The 20,416-nt window shown below is 55.4% G+C and overlaps 9 protein-coding genes across 9 annotated transcripts; 6 read left to right on the top strand and 3 right to left on the bottom strand.

Moving 5' to 3' along the window:
- Nucleotides 1-383: 383 nt before the first annotated feature.
- On the top strand, nucleotides 384-2,775 carry N656DRAFT_731937 (oxidoreductase-like protein). The gene is made up of 2 exons (XM_064812658.1): nucleotides 384-1,349; nucleotides 1,418-2,775. The coding sequence occupies exons 1-2, from the start codon at nucleotides 602-604 to the stop codon at nucleotides 2,659-2,661; spliced, it is 1,992 nt and encodes a 663-aa protein (XP_064670138.1). The 5' UTR covers nucleotides 384-601; the 3' UTR covers nucleotides 2,662-2,775.
- Nucleotides 2,776-2,826: 51 nt separating this feature from the next.
- N656DRAFT_789701 (FAD/NAD(P)-binding domain-containing protein) lies at nucleotides 2,827-4,173 on the bottom strand (the record flags this gene model as incomplete). The annotated part of the gene is made up of 1 exon (XM_064816810.1): nucleotides 2,827-4,173. One exon carries the CDS (start codon nucleotides 4,171-4,173, stop codon nucleotides 2,827-2,829), a length of 1,347 nt encoding a protein of 448 aa, XP_064670139.1.
- Nucleotides 4,174-5,110: 937 nt separating this feature from the next.
- N656DRAFT_845318 (glycoside hydrolase family 18 protein) lies at nucleotides 5,111-6,333 on the top strand (the record flags this gene model as incomplete). Its single annotated transcript, XM_064819194.1, has 2 exons — nucleotides 5,111-6,012; nucleotides 6,079-6,333. 2 exons carry the CDS (start codon nucleotides 5,111-5,113, stop codon nucleotides 6,269-6,271), a joined length of 1,095 nt encoding a protein of 364 aa, XP_064670140.1. The 3' UTR covers nucleotides 6,272-6,333.
- Nucleotides 6,334-6,504: 171 nt separating this feature from the next.
- On the top strand, nucleotides 6,505-7,408 carry N656DRAFT_779449 (uncharacterized protein). Its single transcript, XM_064815193.1, has 3 exons — nucleotides 6,505-6,977; nucleotides 7,037-7,294; nucleotides 7,367-7,408. Exons 1-2 carry the CDS (start codon nucleotides 6,589-6,591, stop codon nucleotides 7,113-7,115), a joined length of 468 nt encoding a protein of 155 aa, XP_064670141.1. The 5' UTR covers nucleotides 6,505-6,588; the 3' UTR covers nucleotides 7,116-7,294; nucleotides 7,367-7,408.
- N656DRAFT_779450 (uncharacterized protein) lies at nucleotides 7,236-8,000 on the bottom strand (the record flags this gene model as incomplete). Its single annotated transcript, XM_064815194.1, has 3 exons — nucleotides 7,467-8,000; nucleotides 7,367-7,410; nucleotides 7,236-7,294 (listed from the first exon to the last, which is right to left on the bottom strand). A coding segment is annotated over exon 1 (286 nt), but the record flags the coding sequence as incomplete, so codon positions are not given.
- Nucleotides 8,001-10,475: 2,475 nt separating this feature from the next.
- On the top strand, nucleotides 10,476-11,242 carry N656DRAFT_99912 (uncharacterized protein). Its single transcript, XM_064819421.1, has 2 exons — nucleotides 10,476-10,750; nucleotides 10,832-11,242. Exons 1-2 carry the CDS (start codon nucleotides 10,650-10,652, stop codon nucleotides 11,115-11,117), a joined length of 387 nt encoding a protein of 128 aa, XP_064670143.1. The 5' UTR covers nucleotides 10,476-10,649; the 3' UTR covers nucleotides 11,118-11,242.
- A 125-nt stretch (nucleotides 11,243-11,367) lies between these two features.
- Nucleotides 11,368-13,749, top strand: N656DRAFT_789703 (glycoside hydrolase family 94 protein; the record flags this gene model as incomplete). Its single annotated transcript, XM_064816811.1, has 1 exon — nucleotides 11,368-13,749. The coding sequence occupies one exon, from the start codon at nucleotides 11,368-11,370 to the stop codon at nucleotides 13,747-13,749; it is 2,382 nt and encodes a 793-aa protein (XP_064670144.1).
- A 1,861-nt stretch (nucleotides 13,750-15,610) lies between these two features.
- N656DRAFT_709691 (uncharacterized protein) lies at nucleotides 15,611-16,066 on the bottom strand (the record flags this gene model as incomplete). The annotated part of the gene is made up of 1 exon (XM_064811614.1): nucleotides 15,611-16,066. A coding segment is annotated over one exon (456 nt), but the record flags the coding sequence as incomplete, so codon positions are not given.
- A 1,495-nt stretch (nucleotides 16,067-17,561) lies between these two features.
- N656DRAFT_798351 (glycoside hydrolase family 67 protein) lies at nucleotides 17,562-20,087 on the top strand (the record flags this gene model as incomplete). The annotated part of the gene is made up of 1 exon (XM_064817750.1): nucleotides 17,562-20,087. One exon carries the CDS (start codon nucleotides 17,562-17,564, stop codon nucleotides 20,085-20,087), a length of 2,526 nt encoding a protein of 841 aa, XP_064670146.1.
- Nucleotides 20,088-20,416: the final 329 nt, after the last annotated feature.

The raw sequence follows: 20,416 nt of genomic DNA on the forward strand, positions 1-20,416 counted from the left end.
AAGAGCACGCCCTACCAAATTCGGACTTGCGCACTCAATGTTCAGGCTCGGCTCCTGCAGTGAAGATCAGGGGCGTTGATCAGGCCAATGTCCACGACGGTTCCCAACGCCGACCCCATACCATAATGAGTCCAGAGCACCTAGTGGCAACGTCGATCGTATTAAGGGGCTTAAAGTCGGGTGAGGGCGGCGACAGCAAGTGAAACAAACAGTCCGGCATCGAGGGCTGCGCAGCTCAATCCTAAGCCGATCTAGGGCAAGTGGAAGTCAGACCCGAAGGCTTGCATGCTCATCCAGTTACACCCGACGCGGGGTCTCGAATCGTGCCATTGTCGACCTCAACTCAGCAGGCAGGAGTGATCGGGGTAGTGAGGGGTAACCGGGTAAGTCGCTACCCGACTCTCGGGTGAAGAGCGATCGGATATGTTCTTGCGTAGAGGAAACTGCGATGCTGATTACCTCTTGAATATCCTCCCGAGTGAGTCCTCACCCATCCTCTTTATCCAGGTCATATCAGTACATCCCAGCCACCAACCCGATTGCATCACCTCTCGAGTGTTCCTGTGGCCTGTGGTCAATCCACCCGCAAACCAGGTTGGCAATGTCGCCCTCAAGCACTCCAGATCAATCCCACCTCCCCTCCCATGATCGAGTAGTCCCGGGCTCGGTGAACCTTCCACCGGCGCCCTGGCCTCGCACCGCCCCGCTCCCTTCAAATCCATCAGCCTTCGGCCCGTCCGCCATTGCCGCGCAGACCGTCACCGCGCTCAACACGGCGCTAGCAAACGCCGACCCGGCCGCCGTGGCAGCCCTCTTCCTCCCGGATTCTCCGGAAGCAGAATGCTCTGATTCCCCCAATGCCACGGCAACCGGCTTTTGGCGCGACCACCTTGTCCTGACACTGCAGCTGCGCACCCTCAAGGGCGCCGGCCGCATCCGCGCCTGGTTGGAGGGCCTCGTCCCCTCGGGCCATCTGCAGGGTGTCAAGCTGGCGGTGGACGAATCGTCCGCCTTTCGAGCGCCGCATGTTGTCGGGTTCCGCCCCGCGCCGGGAACTGGCGAGCAGCAGGTGGAGGGGGTGGCGTTTTTTCTGTCCGTCACCGGCCCGTTTGGCAGCGGCAGGGGCGTGGTTCGCATGGTGCACACAGACGCCGGCTGGAGGGTGTGGACGCTCTTTACCACCCTTGAGGCGCTACACGGTGTTGAGGAAGCTAGAGGGCCCCGCAGGGAGGTGGGCGTGCAGCATGGCGCTTGGGTAGGCAGGAAGAGTTGGGAGGAGAGAAGGAGGGAGGAGGTGGAGTTTGTCAGTCCGGATGGCAAGGAAACAGGGCCGGAGGTGTTGATTATTGGTGGGTTTGGTTGCGGTTTGTTTTTGAAAGGAACTGACTGGGGATGCTGACTCGTCATCATGTGCCAGGTGCTGGACAGGCAGGCTTAAGCATTGCTGCGAGATTCAAGATGCTTGGCGTGTCGGCTCTGGCGATCGATTGCAACGCCGCCGTGGGAGACAACTGGCGGAAACGGTACGCCCAGCTCGTTCTGCACGACCCCGTCTGGTACGACCACATGCCGTACATTCCTTTCCCGGACTCTTGGCCGGTGTTCACGCCCAAGGATAAGCTGGCCGACTGGTTCGAGTTCTACGCCAAGGCTTTGGACCTTAACGTGTGGATGTCTACCAGCTTGTCCTCGTGCAAGTGGGACGACACCAAGAGAGAGTGGACAGTTACTGTCAACCGTGTCAGTCTGCACGATGGCCAGGTGCAGGCCAGGACCTTCTACCCAAAGCATATTGTTCTTGCCACAGGCCAGTTCGGCAAGCCGAATATGCCCCAGATCCCAGGGATGGAGACATTCCAGGGTGACATGCTCTGCCACTCAGCACACTTTGCGGGTGCTAAGCAGTCCGGTAACGGCAGAAAGGCCATTGTCATCGGCGCTTGCAACTCTGGGATGGACATATGTCAGGAATTCTTCGAGAGGGGCTACGATGTGACAGTAGTGCAGCGCTCCTCCACTTGTGTTCCTTCAAGCCCTGGCGTTTTGAAGATTACGTTTGGAGGGCTGTACGAGGAAGGGGGCCCGCCCGTTGAGGACAGTGATATCTCGACCCATGGTTGGCCTAGTGAGGTTCTCAAGTCGATCCAGGTTGATCTGACTCGGAAGATGGTGGAGCACGACAAGGAGATGTTGGATGGATTGGAGGAAGCCGGCTTCAAGACTGACACTGGACCGCACGGCGCTGGTATATTTGCCAAGTACCTCCAGAAGGCCTCGGGCTACTACATTGACGTTGGCGGCGCGAAACTGATTTGTGAAGGGAAGATCAAGGTCAAGCAGGGTCAAGAAGTGGTGCAGGTTCTGCCAAGAGGGCTGAGGTTTGCCGACGACACCGAGCTGGAGGCGGACGAGATTGTGTTTGCCACCGGGTACGGTGACATGAGGACCATCGCAAAGGGTATTCTCGGGGACGAGCTCACCGACAAGGTCGGCGGCACTTGGGGATGGGACGAGGAAGGTGAGATGAGAACACTCGGGAAGGAGAGCGGCCACCCTGGTATTTGGTTCCATGGGGGGAATCTGGCCTTCTGTAGGTATTATTCGAGATTGTTGGCGCTGCGTATCAAGGCAGGCCTTGAAGGGTTTGATGATAGGGCTTAGAGAGGCACGGCGGGGAACCATTGAACTAGCTATTTTCATTGCTGCTCTGGTGGTACAGCAGAGAGCTCTGTCATTGTTTTATTAGCTTTAGATGCACACCCCTAAAAAGCCTTCTTGATCACACAGGGCGCCAGAACTCCGTCCTCAACAGTGCCGTTTCCATCATCAGTCTTGAGAATCCGGCTTCTTCAGAGAGTTGGCATCGGCCAATCCCTCCGTTTTGGTATCTCGTTCAAGTTTGATGGCGCTCAGGGTCACAAACGCCCGCTCAATGTCCCCCTTGACATCATACATGTTCATAAACTCCCCTGCTTCATCCAGGAAAGCTCTGATCTTGTCCACATCGTCTCCAATACCTGGTTCGGCAAAAGCATACACGCGACCAAACTTCCGAGACAGTTCCACCACCTTCTGGGTACGCTCTATGCGTGCGCAGTTATATGTGGCGAGCGCGATGTTTATGTCGTCTAGCTTCCTCACCCCCTGGAACAACCGGTTGAGCATTGCCGCGTCCTCGAGCGCTTGGCCCGCCCCGTTACCGGCAAAGGGTAGAGCGGTGTGGGCGGCGTCTCCAAAGATGGAGATGCGACCGCGCGTGTAGTACGGCGCAGGGTCATGGTCAAGTGCTCGCCAGGAGGCGGAGGGATCGTCGGCGATCATGGAGATTATGTTCTGTGCAGCGGGGTGATAGTCCGTATACTCGGCTGGGTCGAGCGGTGGCGCCTGGTTGTCGTCGTCCCCGTCGCCGGGCACAGGAGCTACGCCGCGGATTGCAATACCCGCACTGAGCCGCTTGCCTTTATTGAGGGGGATGCAATTTACATGGCCGCGCGGGCCGAGCATGATGGGCACCGTGCGGGTGTATTCCTCGGCGATGCGTTGACGGGCAAAATCGGACGAGACAAGCGTGCGGTAGATCTGCCAGCGATCGTGATTTTTTGGGGCCGCCGCTGGGTGGTCGGCGCCGAGCAGGTAGGTCCGGACGCGGGAGTGGACACCGTCAGCGCCGAGAACGCAGTCGACGGTTGCAGCGGAGCCGTCAGAGAACTTGAGACAAATCCGTCGGGCCTCGCCAGAATAGGGGCGGATCTTGCAGAGGCGTTTGCCAAAGGAGATGCAGTCTTTCGGGATGAGGGCAAGCAAGCCCTCAAGTAGATCGGCTCGGCTCACGCTTTTGCGGCCCTTGGCCTTACCGAGCTCGGCAACGAGAGTGCCTGCGTGTGGGCCGTGAGCCATGTAGACGTTGGTGGCGATCATCTCTTCCTCTTCCGATGTAAGTGAGAGGGCCTTGTTGATGTACGCTTGCCGGACCTCCGGGCCGATGAGGGCCATGGCCTCGAGGGCGTTGCGATGCAGTGCCAGACCAGCGCCGACATCTTCGTACGCGCTAGCAGCCTCGTAAACGTGCACATTCAAGTGCCTTTGCTTGACCAATCCGGCTGCAAGGGATAGACCGGCGATTCCACCTCCCACGATGGCGACAGAGATGGGTCGACTAGTGCTCGTGTCCATGGCACGGCTGCGGCAGGTTGTGATTGCAGAGTGTTGTGAACTTGTGATGAAGAGAAGTGACCGACTGGCCGTTCTTCCTCTAAGTGTCCTTGAAATATAGAATACCCACCTCAGAAGTTCCAGCACAGATCATCTTTGCATAGCTTAGTGACCTACTAGGTATCCGAGAGCAGTTGGCGCGGTCTCTGAGACGACGGTGTCGACAATCATTGTCAAAGCTCTGCTTGTACTGCGTCGGGTTGTCCGGCTCTGGTACCTCTACACATCTGGACCAGAGTCAGCAGTCTACTCGTTATGGTTGCGATTGGGCGTAACGGCGTTACCGGTATGTTAGCTCAACGGTTGGAATTTGAGGCTGCGAATGATGGGCTCAGAGTGTATCCATATTCGTGCTTCAGAAAGCGCAGTGATATGAAGCTAGAATGCTACGGATGTTCTCCTAACCGTATAACTCCCATACTGGCAAGAAAATGCGCTGTTCGACAACTGGATGAGTATATGAAAGAATACTTACCTGAGAGAAGCAGCATGGAAGATGCGCTGCATCCCCATTCAAGTATGTCACCGTCTTAGACTCAGCTGCTTAATGTATCCTGGCAACGGAAGCTCGTGCAACTTCCCTAACGTCGCTTCTTAACTCCGGCATTCTTGATGCAGGGTTCAAACGAGCTGCAAGATGATGGGAAGGAGCGTCAATGCCTTCGACCGAGTATTAACAAGGCGCTCTCGGCAGCCCCAATGCTCCTTCCTCACTCTACCTAAGCGTAGCCCTGTTGGATAAGTGTCCTGACGGAAGCCTGGATTAGCAGTACCTTGCTGAATTCTTTTACTGAATCCTTGCTTCATCCACTCCTGCTCCCCTGGGACATTCGGCCCTCGGGTGAACACGGGCTCCTTTCTGCAATTGATACCGAGAAGACATTTAAACATCGTTAACATGAAGCCAACTTTCTTACCCCTAATATTTGGCACATTTCTGGCTGTCCCTCTCTTCGCGGCTCCCGTAAGACAGTCGCCTGAAATACCGGACTTACCTCGACTAGTGCTCTACTACCAGACAACGCATGACCCGTTCGGTCGCCCGATATCCATATTGCCCCTCGTCACAGAGAAGCACATCGCCCTGACGCACCTCATCGTTTGCTCCTTCCATATCAACTATGGCGGCATCGTCCACCTCAACGACCATCCGCCTCAGTCACCACTGTTCTACACACTTTGGAACGAGACCCGCGTCATGCAGGCTGCTGGAGTCAAGGTGATGGGCATGGTGGGCGGTGCAACGCCGGGCGCCTTTACTCGGTCCACCCTTGACAGCGCCGACGTTCAAACTTTCGACGGCTACTACAGCCAACTGCGCAACGTAATCGCAGCCTATCGACTCGACGGTCTGGACATTGACGTGGAACAGCGGATGAGCCAGAAGGGGATCACGAGGCTGGTCCGGCGGCTGCGACAGGACTTTGGGCCTGATTTCATCATCACGCAAGCACCCGCCGCATCGGCCCTGCTGCGCTCAGACGGCGCCCTAAGCGGGTTTAGCTACCAACAACTAGAGAACGAGGTTGGCGCGGACATCGCCTTTTACAACACACAATTCTACAACGGGCTGGGCAGCATGGTCGGTGCGGACACGTTCGAGAGCATTGTCGATGCCGGCTGGCCGCCCACCAAGATTGTGGCTGGACAGCTTACCTCGCCCGCAAATGGCGGCGGTTTCGTGCCGCACGAGCAGCTGAACAAGACCATCACGGAGTTGCGAGACAGGTACGGCGAGATTGGCGGCATAATGGGTTGGGAGTACTTCAACAGCGCACCAGGTGGGCGCGCCCGTCCTTGGTATATACGGCCCCTCTTATCGATGGCTTCGAACACGACGTGATGTGGCTGACTTTATCGGTTCAGGGAGTGGGCACAGATTATGACGGCAATTCTGAGGCCAAATAGCGTCCCCGTCCTGACAGTCTCAGATGCGACTGCCAGATCGCTGCTCCAAGCGTGGAAAGCGAGCACGTTTTCAGGAGCGGCCGAAAACCAACCAGACCGCGAGACAAACTCAGGTCCAAGCGTTGATTACATGGCCATGGTCGTTGGCTAAACAGACGCAAAGTTGAGATGGTCAATTGAGTCACTAGAATTGATGGTGTGCCAGATGCCTTGATCCCCCTGAGTGGCACTGTGAAATGACAACAAACAAAACAAATGCTCCTGACACGAAGCTTGGCAAAATGGTCGGACCACCCCAAACCTTGACAGCTGTTCGTCAGCTGGCCCGTTCGAGGCCCAGTTTGTAACCTCCCTTGTCCGAAACAGCGGGGTTAAACTTTTGTCCGACACATCAACAACACCTCATGTTGACGGCGACAAACTCGAGCAAAAACATCACAGCAATAGCCCAGATACGCGGTAACCACCATGACCCGAGAGCCAGGAAGTAGTGGAAGGTCCCAACTGAAAACGGAGGACCTCATCCGCATCCAGACGCTGTCGCGCGATGCGAAGATGGGCCCCAATGAGATCGAAAGAATCACGGGTTACAGCTCGTACCAAATCAAATACGCCATCCGGAAGAAAACTCCCACTGTCGGAAAACGCACCGGTCGTCCACGAAAGCATCCAAAGCCCGAAGACAATACGCCAAAGGGCAAGACGGCAAAGAAGCCAAAGGAGACAGCCACTGAGCAGCACCTGCAGTCACAACAACCAGAACAGCCACAGCAGCCACAACAGCCACAGCAACTACATCAACCACAACAGTTACAACAGTTACAACAGCCACAGCATATGCCAGTGTGGGGAGAGGAGTAAGTCACGGGAAGTCAAGCACATTGGTCAATTTGAGTGTTGCTGACTGATAGCTAAGCGGAGCTTCAATGACAGCTGCCGCAGCGCTGTCCTACGTTGCCGCTGAAAATCGGCTAGGGCGGGGGGTTCGGGCATGACAGGGCCAAATTAGCAGATTGCCAGAGAGTCTGCTGGTTTGCTATACTCTGGCCACGTTCCAGGATTACTTCGTTGCTCACCTGCTGCTCCTGTGGGATATCCTGACCTACTATGTTCAATGTCTTGGTGCCAAGTTGGTGGTATCACTTCACGGAGGAAGCAGACATTTACTAAGGATGTGAGTTGCCGGCAGGGCAATGTTTATCTCTACTCTCAGGAAAATATTAAAACACTAATAACGATGAATAAGAATTGAATGAGTGGCTCCTCCGAGAACCCGTCAACCACCGACTGGTAGGTTCAGTTCCTATGCCTCTCCAGCTCAATGGCCGACATGGTGTACCACCTAGGCACACAGCCGGGCTCGAAACCCTTCCTAGTAGGCGAGATCTTGACCGCTCAGACGAGGCCGACGCAGTCGAGGAACTGGATGTTGAGCCGAGTGCCCTAATTGTTTTGTTATGTTAGCTGTGCTCGAGTCTTGAGCGCACAGATTACAATCGAAGAACTAGGGGGGCTCCGAGTCACCTTTGGGGCCTTGGTTTCGCAGCAGTAGGTACTATTGACCCCGCAGCTGGCTCCCGCGTAGATGACAGTGCACAGCGGGACGGACCGGGGGGTGCAGCACACGGGCTGGGTGTGGTTATTGCACTTGAGCGCGGGCTTTCCGGAAAAGAGGTGGTTGGGAATATCGGGTGCAGGAAAGGCTGTGGCGGTTACGGCGAGGGCCAGCAAGTAGAAGAACTGCATCTTTGCTCGAGCTTTGCGGGAAGAGGGAGTTGCCCGGGGACGCTAGTAGGGTAGTTGCTTCGTTGAAGTGTGAATAGATAGGCTTGAGTCGATGTCGAATCAGTTCCGGGGACTGATACGGGGAGAGAAGGTGGTATATATAGCTTAATCTTTCCATCTGTCTTGTAATCAGTCATGATCCTGGATTCTTGTATTATTGCTTTCCTTACTTCCCCTCCCGTTCCCGGGCCGAATGGAGAGCATGTGCTGAATCTGATCTGGAGTGGCATCCCTTGCCGTCACGGTAAGTGTCAAAACAGTCAATAACTGGGTCGCAGACGGACCTGCATGGGTGCCAGGCAAGCAAGCCTGAGATGAGGCTGTGATGTCTCAGTGACCATAGCTTCAGCCCAGCACTTGAAGCATGTAATTAATTAGGGACGGGAATCGCCGCCCAAGAGCCGAGGACATGGTGTGTGATTGGGGAGAAGGAATGTTCCCGGCATTGGGGCTACATGTACATTCCGAGCCCAGGAACAGGTATGACGCTGCCCGCTCGATCCGCAGAATAAGTACGATGAAAATATGCGATCGGAATTTATGTAGATAAAAACAACCGGGACTCCAAATTGAATTAATGTTTTACTCAGGGCATATATTTGGACTCCAGAGATGGATACTACTAGTATTGTTCGTGTACACAGTACTGAGGACTCGCATTTCAATTTGTCAGGAGGAACTTGAAGTCAACATTCGAGATATTTCCTCCTATACTAGATTCTTGAACTCAAGTTCTTGACGATGATTATGATTCATCTAAGGTACTGTCGGTATGTGACCCCTTTGGTACTGTACTACTCAAGTTCCGAGGAGAGGTCGCCGACCAATACATGCATGATGCACAGCGGCCATCGTGCAATGTGCCTTCCAGCCTCCATCTGAAATTGACCCTAGCAACCAACTGCCACATCTAGCACAGCAACTCTTAAAGCTAGCCACATACTACGCTGCTGTCAAAGCTGAACGGGGTCATTGAAGCAGTCTCAGGCCATGTAGTATGGCTAGTTTCCTGCACACGACAATTCATGATAGTAGCGGAGCTCACAGTTCCTTTTCACGCCTGAGCAGAAGGCCACGGCCTCGAACACGGCCGTGGATTCTCACCAGGCTGCAGAAACTGCCCAACTGCGATTTGTGGGTAACGGTCTTATAAACATTGTTCTAGACTTGTGCAAGCGACAGGGGATGGATACATTCACCAGGTGGCCCATGTAGGTATACAGTCACGGACACATAATTCTCCAGTCATGCACCCAACCTTTCAATGTTCACATACCACATCCTGTCTATCCCTTTGGTGTCTGTATAACGTTCCCCTTCTCCATGCTCTGACGCAGGCTGTCTACTCGCCTAAGTCTGTGGTTTCTGATTGCTGTTGCATGAAGCGCCCAGTTGAGTCGGTAAAAGGCGCAACTGAGTTACCCAAGAATCTTGTACTTCTGGATCTCGCAGTAGATCCATTCTTGTTCTTCGGTCGCGGCACGAGCAGGGGATTACATGCCTAAAGGAGAACTCTCGAGCATGGCCATTCCCTTCGACTCTTTCCCGTGTCTTCAGATCGGGCATCGAAGCCCTGGTTTGATAAGGCGACCGATATTGCCGAGATCGCCGGTAACGCTCGAATTGGTGAGTGAGAGAACTCTCCAACGATTGGCGACCAATGAGTTTCGCTGGTGTTTGGGTGCGGGCACAACCAACAATCAACCCGGTGAGTCACCATGGAAGAGACCACGACGGTTGTACATGGCGAACTTCTTATCTATAGGTCAATATTATCGACAATTCAACCCTCCATCTTCCCTTGACACCACCTAGGCGGCCAATACCTGCAAGGTACCGACTGCAACGCTCAGATGCCAAGAGCGACAGTTTGCGGGGAAGATTAGCGAGCCGTTTTGCTCCAGACGGCCGGGTCCAAGCCCTGGCGGACCCTCAGCCCCATTGAAACATTCTGGTCAACGTATTTCGATGAGTTATGCTTGTGGCGTGCGCAGCGTCTTTTCGGAGTGGATCCACAGTGGTGATAGAGGAACTGCGAACATATGCTGCTGACAAAGACAAGGTCGAGGGAGCCGGACATAACGGCATGCTCTGCGGATTGAAAGTGCCGGTCGGTGCGACCAGGCCTTAAGAAACCAGGCATCCCGCAGGCTCAAGTGATGTCATGCGTGTGTCTCCGAAACCCGGATCCATTCTGCCGCTTTCGATTTTACCCAGAGCCAATATCGGCGCGGGGAGCCTCGTGGATGGCTCTGGATGAGGCAATTTTTAGGTCCGGTCAGGGGGCAATCTTGTGGAGCTCAGACCGATGTTCTTTGCAACTGCTGCTCTGGGTTTAGTGGGTCTTGGCCGCTGCACAAGTTGGACCGAGAGGAAAGCACGACTCCGGTTGCTAGCTTTCCATTTGCAATTTTGCAAGTCAGGTGCCCACTCCGTGTTGGTCTGAGATGCGGCAACGAGCAAAGGCGGGAAGGGGCTGCCCCAATTCAGAACCCCCGCGGCGCGGATGGGGGCCCCTGAGCGGTCGGGGGATAGAATCAATGCATCTGTAGGGCAACGTAACCCACCACCAGACACCTGTCGGCAAGTTGCCGACGGCAACCAGGCAAACACGAACTAAAATGGGCGAATCTCGGCCATTCGTGTCACCACAATAGCAGTTTCATACACTTTCACAGCCAACACATTGTGATGTATTACGGGGTCAATCAACACACCTGGAGGCGCTGACTGGTACTGTACCTATGCTGGGTTCGTGTTGTAGCGAGAAGTCAAATCAGAGCAGCAAAAATCAACACTCGACAACACACAATGAGCTAAAAAACAGCCAAGGCTCGCTTCCGACGTAAGTAAGCATCCTTCCTGCCTGTGCCAAGCGGAGGAGCGGTGAGATATTCTCAGTAACTACAGCACTAACGTCTATCAGCGAACTACCTACTATCGTTAGCAAGCGTAGGTACAGTACGGATACCTTGCCGAGTTTACTACACTACTACTGCAGCAATTCTCCCGGTTGCGAGCCGCTGCATACTCACATTTGTTGGGAGAAATCGGTAGGTCAGCTGAGAGGGCGTGGGTTACGAGTTGCTTACCCTTCCCCCCCTGGGCCACTGATGCATCGCTGGCACTTTGACAGGCACCCCGTGTGTGCCCATGACGTTGGCCATTTCCCCTTTTCCGTCTTCCGCCGTGCTCCAGGCTATCCAAAATAACGGCTCATCCCAGAACTAGTTCCCGAGCCTGTTGTCACCCCCAACTTGAGCTCCTTCCATTCTGTCCTTCTATATTATTGGGAGACTCAGAGGGAAATAAATGAAAAACTGAAACAAAGAGAGCAAAGTGAAGGCAGGAGTACAACCCCAATACAACTTCAAATACAGATCCATCTACATCTACAACAACCGGCCCCTTTTCTGACGCATCCAATTCCCTCAAGTGCAAGCACTGTCGCCCATTGCCAAGATGAGGAAGGAAGCCACAATCCTATGTCCGGCCAACAATGGGGCCCGCTACGAGCTCTACAGCCCTACCGCCATGCCCAAAGCCGCCGGCTTCCTGTGGAACAAGAAGATGATGATCCAGATTACCTGCCGCGGTTATGCCACAGCGCAGTTCATGCAGCCCGAACCGGCAAAGTACGCGCATGCCCCAAACATCGAGGCCAAGACGTTCATGCAGCCCGAGCAAAATTACTACGCCCACCACCCGGGCCGCTTCGTCTACGTCAAGGACCTTGAAAGCGGCCATCTCTTCTCAGCGCCCTATGAGCCTGTCCGGGCTACCGCGGACCGATTCGTCTTCTCAGCTGGCAAGAGCGATGTCGCTTGGGCAGTCGAACAGGACGGCATCCGTGTCGAGATGGTTATGGGCCTTCCGATCCACGACGTGGCTGAACTCTGGACCATCAAGGTGACCAACATTTCCGGCCGACCCCGGCGGCTCAGCGTGACGCCCTACTTCCCCATCGGCTACATGTCCTGGATGAACCAGTCCGCCGAGTGGAATCCGGAACTAATCGGCGTGGTTGCCAGTAGCGTTACTCCGTACCAAAAGGCAGCCGAGTACTTTAAAAACAAGTACCTCAAAGACAAGACGTACTTCTTGTGCGAGACGCCGCCGGACTCGTGGGAAGCAAACCAACAGGCATTTGAGGGCGAAGGCGGGCTTCACAACCCGTCAGCCCTGCAAGGTCCGCAGCTCGGCGGCGGCGATGCACGCTATGAGACCCCGACGGCAGCTGTGCAGTATCGCATCACGCTCGACGCTGACGAGGAGCGTGAATACCGCTTCATGTTTGGGCCGGCCTACGATGAGGCTGAGATCAGCTCCATGCGCTCGCGCTACCTAAGCAAGGTGGCGTTTGTGCGGACGGCGGGCGAGTACGCCGCCTACATGGAACGCGGGGGCGGCTGCCTGCGCATCGAGACCCCCGACAAGGACCTCGACAACTTTGTAAACAACTGGCTGCCCCGCCAGGTCTACTACCACGGCGACGTCAACCGCCTGACGACGGACCCGCAGACCCGCAACTTCCTCCAGGACAACATGGGCATGAATTACATCAATCCCGAGGTTGCCCGCAAGGCCTTCATCACGGCCGTTTCGCAGCAGGAAGCAAATGGTTCCATGCCGGACGGCATCCTGCTGGCCGAGGGCGCCGAGCTGAAATTCATCAACCAGATCCCGCACACGGACCATTGCGTCTGGTTGCCAGTTACCCTGGATGTGTACCTCGCCGAGACGGGCGACTACGGTTTGCTGAAGGAGCATGTCCGCACCGCCAACGGTGACAATTTCACCGTCTTTGAGCGCTTCTGCCGCGCGATGGACTGGCTGCTCAAGCTGCGCGATGAGCGCGGGCTCAGCTACATTGCCCAGGGCGACTGGTGCGACCCGATGAATATGGTTGGCTACAAGGGCAAGGGCGTGTCCGGCTGGCTTACGCTGGCCACGGCGTATGCGTTGAACCTGTGGGCCGGTGTTTGTGATCACGAGGGCATGCCTGACCTGGCGAAACGCTACCGTGAGGGTGCAGCCGAGTGCAATGCGGCCGTCAACAAGCATCTGTGGGACGGCGACTGGTTCGCACGCGGCATCACTGATGACAATGTCGTCTTTGGAATCAAGAAGGACCCCGAAGGCCGCATTTGGCTCAATCCCCAGACCTGGGCAATTCTGAGCGGCGCCGCCAGCCAGGGGCAAATAGAGCGGATTCTGCCCCAGGTCGATTCTCACCTGGGGACTCCGTACGGCGTGCTGATGTTTGCGCCGCCCTTCACCAAGATGCGCGAGGACATTGGACGCGTGACACAAAAGGCCATTGGGTCGGCCGAGAACGGCGCCGTGTACAACCACGCGGGCGTCTTTTACATTTACAGTCTCTACAAGCTGGGCGGGCAGCAGGACCGGGCCTACTCGCTCCTGCGCCAGCTGCTGCCGGGACCTAGCGAAGCCGACTACCTGCAGAGGGGCCAGCTGCCCATCTACATCCCCAACTACTACCGCGGCGCCTGGCGCGAGTTCCCCCGCACGGCGGGCCGGTCGAGTCAGCTCTTCAACACGGGCACCGTCTCGTGGGCCTACCGCTGCTTTATCGAGGGCCTGTGCGGCCTGCGCGGCGAGGACGACGGCCTCACCATCTGCCCGCAACTGCCGAGCTCCTGGGATGCGATCAAGGTAATGCGCACCTTCCGCGGTGCGACTTTCCAGTTGGATATCCGTCGTGCCGACGTCAAGGAGGTGACGGTCAAACACGGCGACACTGTGCTCCCCAAGCCGCGGATCACCAACATCAGGGCCGGCGAGACATACCAGCTTACTGTGTTGGTCCCACAGTGTCAGTGATTCAGTGGTTCGCGATACTAGTAGAGTGATGGCCGGCCACGGAGGGAGCATTCATTCATACGAGATTAGAAAAGAGTATGGCAGAAAAGGGACGAACCCAACAAAAGACCTCGTTTTGATCACTCAACTCTCATTTGAAAGGATTTGGGTCTATTGATCACTCCGACGGGGTGGAATTGGTATGATTTCATATTGGTTTAAGATTTTAAGGGACCACAAGACCCAGGTTCTTGACATCTATAAAACGAGACACGCAACCTTCACTAGGTAGGTATATGCATGGGCGGAATGGACATAATATACTATGCAGCACTCGGGAAAAGCTGTGACCTAGAGGCATCACAGCTCACTGCAGTAGGGCATTCAGCATTGCCAGGGAGGTGGGCTTCTGTTCTATCGGTCTCTACTAGTACAGGCGGCTTTTGTCGACATCAAGTTTACCATGCCTCAATAGACAAACCAAGAAGTGTCTCCATTTGGAACAATCATTCAAATCATTGATGGCTTCTGCCGTTCTACCTGACCTACCTCAGACTGAACAGACCGACAGATCTCAATGACCGCCTCATCGCCCACTTTCCGTCAGACTGCGCTTACCTGCGGCTTCGTCATCATGCCAAAGGAATTCAATTCTCACTTTAGTATCCAGCACCCTTATCGAGAAGAAGCCTCACAACCACTTCATGCCCGTAACTAGCCGCCACTAGGAGTGGTGTGCTTCCATGACGATCCCGGACCTCAACATCTGCGCCCTTTTCAAGGAGAACTCGTACGACCGCCTCATGTCCGTATTCAGCAGCTACCAGCAGTGGTGTGTTTCCCTGACGATCCCGCGCCTCGATGTCTGCGCCCTTGTCGAGGAGCTTTCGCAGAACTGCTTCATGCCCGTATTCAGCAGCTACCCGCAGTGGTTTGTCGCCTAAAAGATCCTCGCTCTCAAAGTGGGCGCCCCAATCGAGGAGCTGTCGCACAACTTCCTCATGCCCACGAACAGCCGCCCACAACAGCGGTGTCTTGCCATAACGATCCGCCGCCTCAATCGGGGCCTCCTTATCGAGGAGGTGTCGCACGACTGCCGCATGGCCCATCCGGGCACCACACAACAGCGGGGTGTCGCCAGAACAGTCCTTCGTATCAACGTAGGCACCCTTCTCTAGGAGATACCGCACCACTGCTTCAAGCCCTTCCAGTGCAGCAAACACCAACGGTACAAACCTGCCCGTGCCCTTAACGATGAGTTCTTCTAAAGCTTCCAGACTGGTAGGAGTCGGGTTGTCCGCACTTCTGAAGACCGGCTCGTAAACCTCTCTTAGCTGTTCAGTTGCCCTTCTCGTCTCTTGCCCTCCCCTGAAGGATCCAATTACGTGTCTAGCATTCCACAACCTAGTCGTTTTGTCTGAAGCCGTTCGCGAGTCCTTCATCTGACTGGGCAACCCTTGGCTAATTTTGAAGTCCTCGTAGTCTCCAGATGCTGACTGATGTCGATGTGCATCCCAGTCCCAGACGAGTAAGAAATCATCCGGGAACACAGTTGTTGATCGTACTTGCCAGCTACAACCTACTGCTCCATGTCGGGGATCATCCGAGAAGGGAACTGCAATCCTGATAACGGTCCAATAATCGTTGCGCAGCCTTATCACTGTAGGCTGTGATGCTCCTTGGAAGAGACAGATGAAATCCCCTAGTTGGATGGGTTTTGCTGCTGCTTGGATTGTGAAGTGTGAGCTCAAATTCTCTTTCACGTTAGAATGGTGGTGCGTATCCATCCAAGTTATGCCCACTTTTTGCCTGCCATTCCGACTTGTATCGTCTTCAACCATATATACTTCGCCTAGCACACACCCCTTGCTCTCGATTACTACTACCTCCATGTCGGGCCAAGTGTTGATGTACTTCTACCTGTTGTGGAGCTGTTCTGACACTGGAGGCGGCTATCTCGTACCCAGACACGCTGGAACCATGGACGGATAAGGAGGGCATGGATGGCTTGCTTGTTTGACTCGCTCGGGGCTGCTACTTGGTCCCCGTTCGAGGCCATCCGTATGTACTCGAGCGCTTGATCGCTGTTGGCTGCCGCCTCTCCTAGCCAGACAATCACGCGAGATGCTTTGGCATAGATCTTTGCCATAGACCGGACTTGACGTGTCTTCTCCGCCACGTCATCTTGGTTGATACAAATAGCATCTACCCAGATAAACCGCTCAATAAAGGGATCCCGAAGGTGTGACAGTGCCGTCGAAAGGTTAACGCCAACAGAATATTCACGGTTATTTACCGAAATAGGCTGGAGGCTACGCTCAGAGCCCCAGACATAGGACTATGCCTCGAAGGGATGGGCGGTCTCTGAGTCCAACAGAGGGCAGAGAAAGAGACGGCATTCGATGCGGGAGTTGGACGTCAAAGTGCGGCAGAAGCCGGAGCAACCGCACACAGCCCTCTGGCAGGTATGAGTAGTGGTGTTGAGACATGAGCGAATGTTGAAGACTTAAGATTGAGACTTCGGACTGCTGCCCCGACTTCCCTCTCTGTGTGCGGGACAATCATGCCTGTTTCAAGATTTCAGGTCCAAAACTCCAAGTGCAGGCGGCGCCGCGGCAGGCAGCAATTGCATCGAAGCACGGCAGGCACCTCGCTGGGCCAAGACTCCCGTCCCTTTCAGGCTCCAAGCCGCTCCTGCGGCGACAGTTCTCATAGCCTCATACCACGTCACGTTGAAATTCCAGGTTTCTATGTATATCTGGCACCGTAGGTAGGTAGGTATGTGCGCGAAATAGCCCATGGCCCCAGTTCCACTGCAATCAGCAATGAGTTACGGATGGATACCTTTAGCTGGAGCTGTCCAGTCTAGTCGTTGTAAAAGACGCATCTTTATAAGAGGTTTTAACCTAACGTACCTACCTACCTAGGTACAATACCTAATAAGGTACACTGCCCGTCTTGTAGAGGCTCGAAGCAGCTGAACGGTCTTGAACCGACGAGTACTAGTATGGTTTGGCCCAGTGTCGCACCGGGCACCGCGGGCAGGCGTCAAGTTCAATGTCGAGAGGCCAAGACAGGGCTCCACAGGCCGAGCCGGGAATGTTTCCCTTCTTCAAAACAGGCTGAATTCGTTCGCTGTTGGGGAACCGGCTGCCACGAAGATCCTAATGCGGGGACAAACTCAGCCAAGACTCGTCCTCAGCTGATTTTGAAGACATGAAAAGACAAAATACCTACAGAAACGAATTACGAAACAGAAAAAAACGATACTATTGAAAGAGGAGAGAGCCGTCCCGTATGAAGGCCATGGGGAAACCCGGGAACCCAGACAACAACCGTACGTCCGAGTACTGTACCCAGCCCGAAGTACCACTAAAAGATACCTAAGTTATGTACAGTAAACCGCACGCGGCGAATTCTCGACTAGGGACGACCAGAACGAAGAATAGTACCTCCGTAGGTATTAGGCATTTATCATACCAAAGTCTCGAAAATAAAACTATCTTTCCTCCGCACCGTTCGATGCAAGGTACGGTGCACGCTGGCTCCTCCTCCCCTCCAGCACAGCAAGGTTAGTGGTGGAAAACGAAGATGCACCTCGCCGTGCATCGGCTTGGCGGAGGGGAACCAAGGGAACGGATTCTGGATAAATTGAGATGTGGAATCGACAAGACGGAGACATGGGGCGATGCTACCTGACATTTACCCCAACGTCGTCCCGAGGGACCGATAAACTCTCGTGATGGCGCCTCCTCGCATGCCCGCCGCATCAGGTCGTGACAACACATCGGCGAGCATCTCGACTCGACAACCCTGGTAGGCATCCAACAAGTATGCGGAGCTTGCTGTGGCTCGCGGCCCTCGGCCTCGCCGCCGCTGAGGACGGCCTCAACGGCTGGTTACGATACGCCCCGATCCCAAGGGCAAAGTGCTTTCACAAGAAGTTGCCTAGCAGCATTGTCGCACTAAACGCTACCGAGGGTTCGCCAGTCTACACGGCCCGCGTGGAACTCGAGGAGGGCATTAAAGGCATCTTCGGCAAGGAATTGGCCTCGGGGACGGGCAATGGCCCAGCGGCTACTGTTGGAACCATCCATGCTTTCGTCGAAGAGAACCCGACAGTGGCCAGCAGCCTTCCGGGCCTTATCGAAGACGGCTTTTTCCTCAATGTCTCCCATGGGAATGTCCTGATCCTTGGCCAGAATGAGCGCGGAGCCCTCTACGGAACTTTCCACTATCTGTCGCTGCTCGCCCAAGGCAACGTCTCTGATCTGTTGTTGACCTCGAACCCCGATGCGCCTGTCCGGTGGGTGAATCAGTGGGATAACATGCAAGACGGAGGGACGCACGGCAGTGTCGAGAGAGGCTACGGCGGCGATTCCATCTTCTTCTGGGACGGTTGGGTCCGCGAGGATCTCACTCGGGCTGCCCAGTATGCTCGCCTCCTGGCATCCATCGGTATCAACGCCGTCGTTGTCAACAACGTCAACGCAAACGCCTCCATTCTTACCCCTGAGAACATGGACGGCCTGGCAAGGATCGCCAACGTCTTCCGGCCGTACGGCGTGCAGCTTGGAATTTCCCTCAACTTCGCTGCTCCGCAGCTGCTTGGTGGACTGTCCACGTTTGACCCACTGGACAAATCTGTTATCGACTGGTGGCAAGGCGTCACGGATCAGCTTTACCGCAGAATTCCCGACATGGCCGGCTATCTCGTCAAGGCCAACTCGGAGGGTCAGCCCGGCCCAATGACGTACAACAGGACACTGGCCGACGGCGCCAATCTCTTTGCCCGTGCTTTGCAACCCCACGGCGGTATTGTCCTCTTCCGTGCCTTCGTATACGACCACAGAAGTCTCAACCAAACGCTGGACTGGAAAGCAGACCGGGCCAACGCCGCAGTCCAGTACTTTGATGGCCTTGACACCGAGTTTGAGGACAACGTGGTCATCCAGATCAAATATGGGCCCATCGATTTCCAGGTCCGAGAACCTGTATCCCCGCTCTTCTCCCACCTGATTCAGACGGGGACTGCCATTGAGCTGCAGATCACCCAAGAATACCTCGGTCAGCAGGCCCATCTGGTGTACTTGGCCCCTATGTGGAAGGAGATCCTCGACTTTGATCTCCGCGTCGATGGCAAGCGCTCTGTTGTTTCTGACATTGTCAGCGGCAAACGCTTTAACCGAAAGCTCGGCGGGTACGCCGGCGTGGCCAATGTTGGAACCAACACAACATGGCTCGGGAGCCATCTTGCCATGTCAAACCTGTACGCATATGGCAAGCTCGCGTGGAACCCGTCTGCCACCTCGACGGGCATTCTCAAGGAGTGGATCAAACTCACGTTCAGCCACGACCCTCAAGTCATCGACGTCATCACCAAGATGTCAATGGAGTCCTGGCCGGCGTACGAGAACTACTCCGGTAACCTCGGTATCCAGACGCTAACGGATATCCTCCTCGGCCACTACGGCCCGAACCCGGCTTCGCAAGACGGCAACCCATGGGGCCAGTGGACGCGGGCCGACGCCGACACGATCGGCATGGACCGCACCGTCTGGAACGGCACCGGATTCGCAGGGCAGTACCCGCCCGAGGTCGCGGCCATGTACGAGAAGATCGAAACGACGCCCGACAACCTGTTACTCTGGTTCCACCACGTCCCGTACACCCAGCGTCTCAAGTCCGGCAAGACGGTGATCCAGCACTTTTACGATGCGCACTACGAAGGCAGCGCCACGGCGCAGACCTTTGTCCCCCTTTGGCAGTCGCTCAAGGGCAGAATCGACAAGGAGCGCTACGAGCACGTGCTCTTCCGCCTCGTCTACCAGGCGGGCCACTCGCTCGTGTGGCGTGACAGCATCAACATGTTCTACTTCAACAAGTCCGGGATCCCGGACGAGGCCGGCCGCGTCGGCAACCACCCGCACCGCATCGAGGCCGAGGACATGACGCTCGAAGGATACAAGAGCTATCTCGTGTCGCCGTTCGAGGCTGCGAGCAAGTTCCACTGCATCGTCACGGCGGACAACTCGACGCGCGGGACCGCCTACACGACGCTGCAGGTCGAGACCGGCAAGTATGACCTGGCGGTCAACTACTATGATATGGCGATCGGCAACTCGACCTGGGAGCTGTACGTCGGCGACGACCTGGTGGGCACGTGGAAGGGCGATCTGGAGTACATCCTCGGCCGCGCGCCGTCGCCGTACATTGACGGCCACACCGCGTCGAGAATCACGTTCAAAGGCGTGAAGGTGAAGAAGGGGAGCACGCTCAAGATTGTGGGCACGCCTGACGGACTGGAACCTGCGCCGGTCGATTACATTTCCATTCTGCCCGAGGGGGTGATTGACTGACCTGGTCAGGCGAGACTCGGGAGTCTGGGAAAAGCTTAGGACAAGGGGGTTGGGAGAGGTGAACTTACCTGGAAACTGTGTGAAGCGCCTTAGTTACCTACCTATTCGTATTCATTACTAGTAATCATATTGATTCCTCTGGATGTCGCGTGGTCGTAGCAGCAAGTGCAAACTGGTTTTTGCCCGTCCTCGGGCCCTATGGAATTTCCAGGTTGGTACAGCGGCTTATTCTGATTCAGGCGTAGGAGCATGTGCTAGAAGCTTTAAAGTCGAGCTCAGGTGTGAGAACCGAGAAACCGAGCCGCGCCCCTGAACCTAGGATATCGGAA

The sequence above is a fragment of the Canariomyces notabilis genome (genome assembly GCF_033297395.1).
Source record: "Canariomyces notabilis strain CBS 508.74 unplaced genomic scaffold N656scaffold_11, whole genome shotgun sequence".
Taxonomy (NCBI): Eukaryota; Fungi; Ascomycota; class Sordariomycetes; order Sordariales; family Chaetomiaceae; genus Canariomyces; species Canariomyces notabilis.

Excerpts from the sequence above, each read along its gene's own strand:
- N656DRAFT_731937 (XM_064812658.1), top strand. The coding sequence starts at position 602 with ATGTCGCCCTCAAGCACTCCAGATCAATCCCACCTCCCCTCCCATGAT. Across the intron at positions 1,350-1,417 it reads GCCGGAGGTGTTGATTATTG|GTGCTGGACAGGCAGGCTTA; the intron begins GTGGGTTTGGTT and ends ATCATGTGCCAG.
- N656DRAFT_779449 (XM_064815193.1), top strand. The coding sequence starts at position 6,589 with ATGACCCGAGAGCCAGGAAGTAGTGGAAGGTCCCAACTGAAAACGGAG. Across the intron at positions 6,978-7,036 it reads ATGCCAGTGTGGGGAGAGGA|CGGAGCTTCAATGACAGCTG; the intron begins GTAAGTCACGGG and ends CTGATAGCTAAG.
- N656DRAFT_99912 (XM_064819421.1), top strand. The coding sequence starts at position 10,650 with ATGCTGGGTTCGTGTTGTAGCGAGAAGTCAAATCAGAGCAGCAAAAAT. Across the intron at positions 10,751-10,831 it reads AGCCAAGGCTCGCTTCCGAC|CGAACTACCTACTATCGTTA; the intron begins GTAAGTAAGCAT and ends AACGTCTATCAG.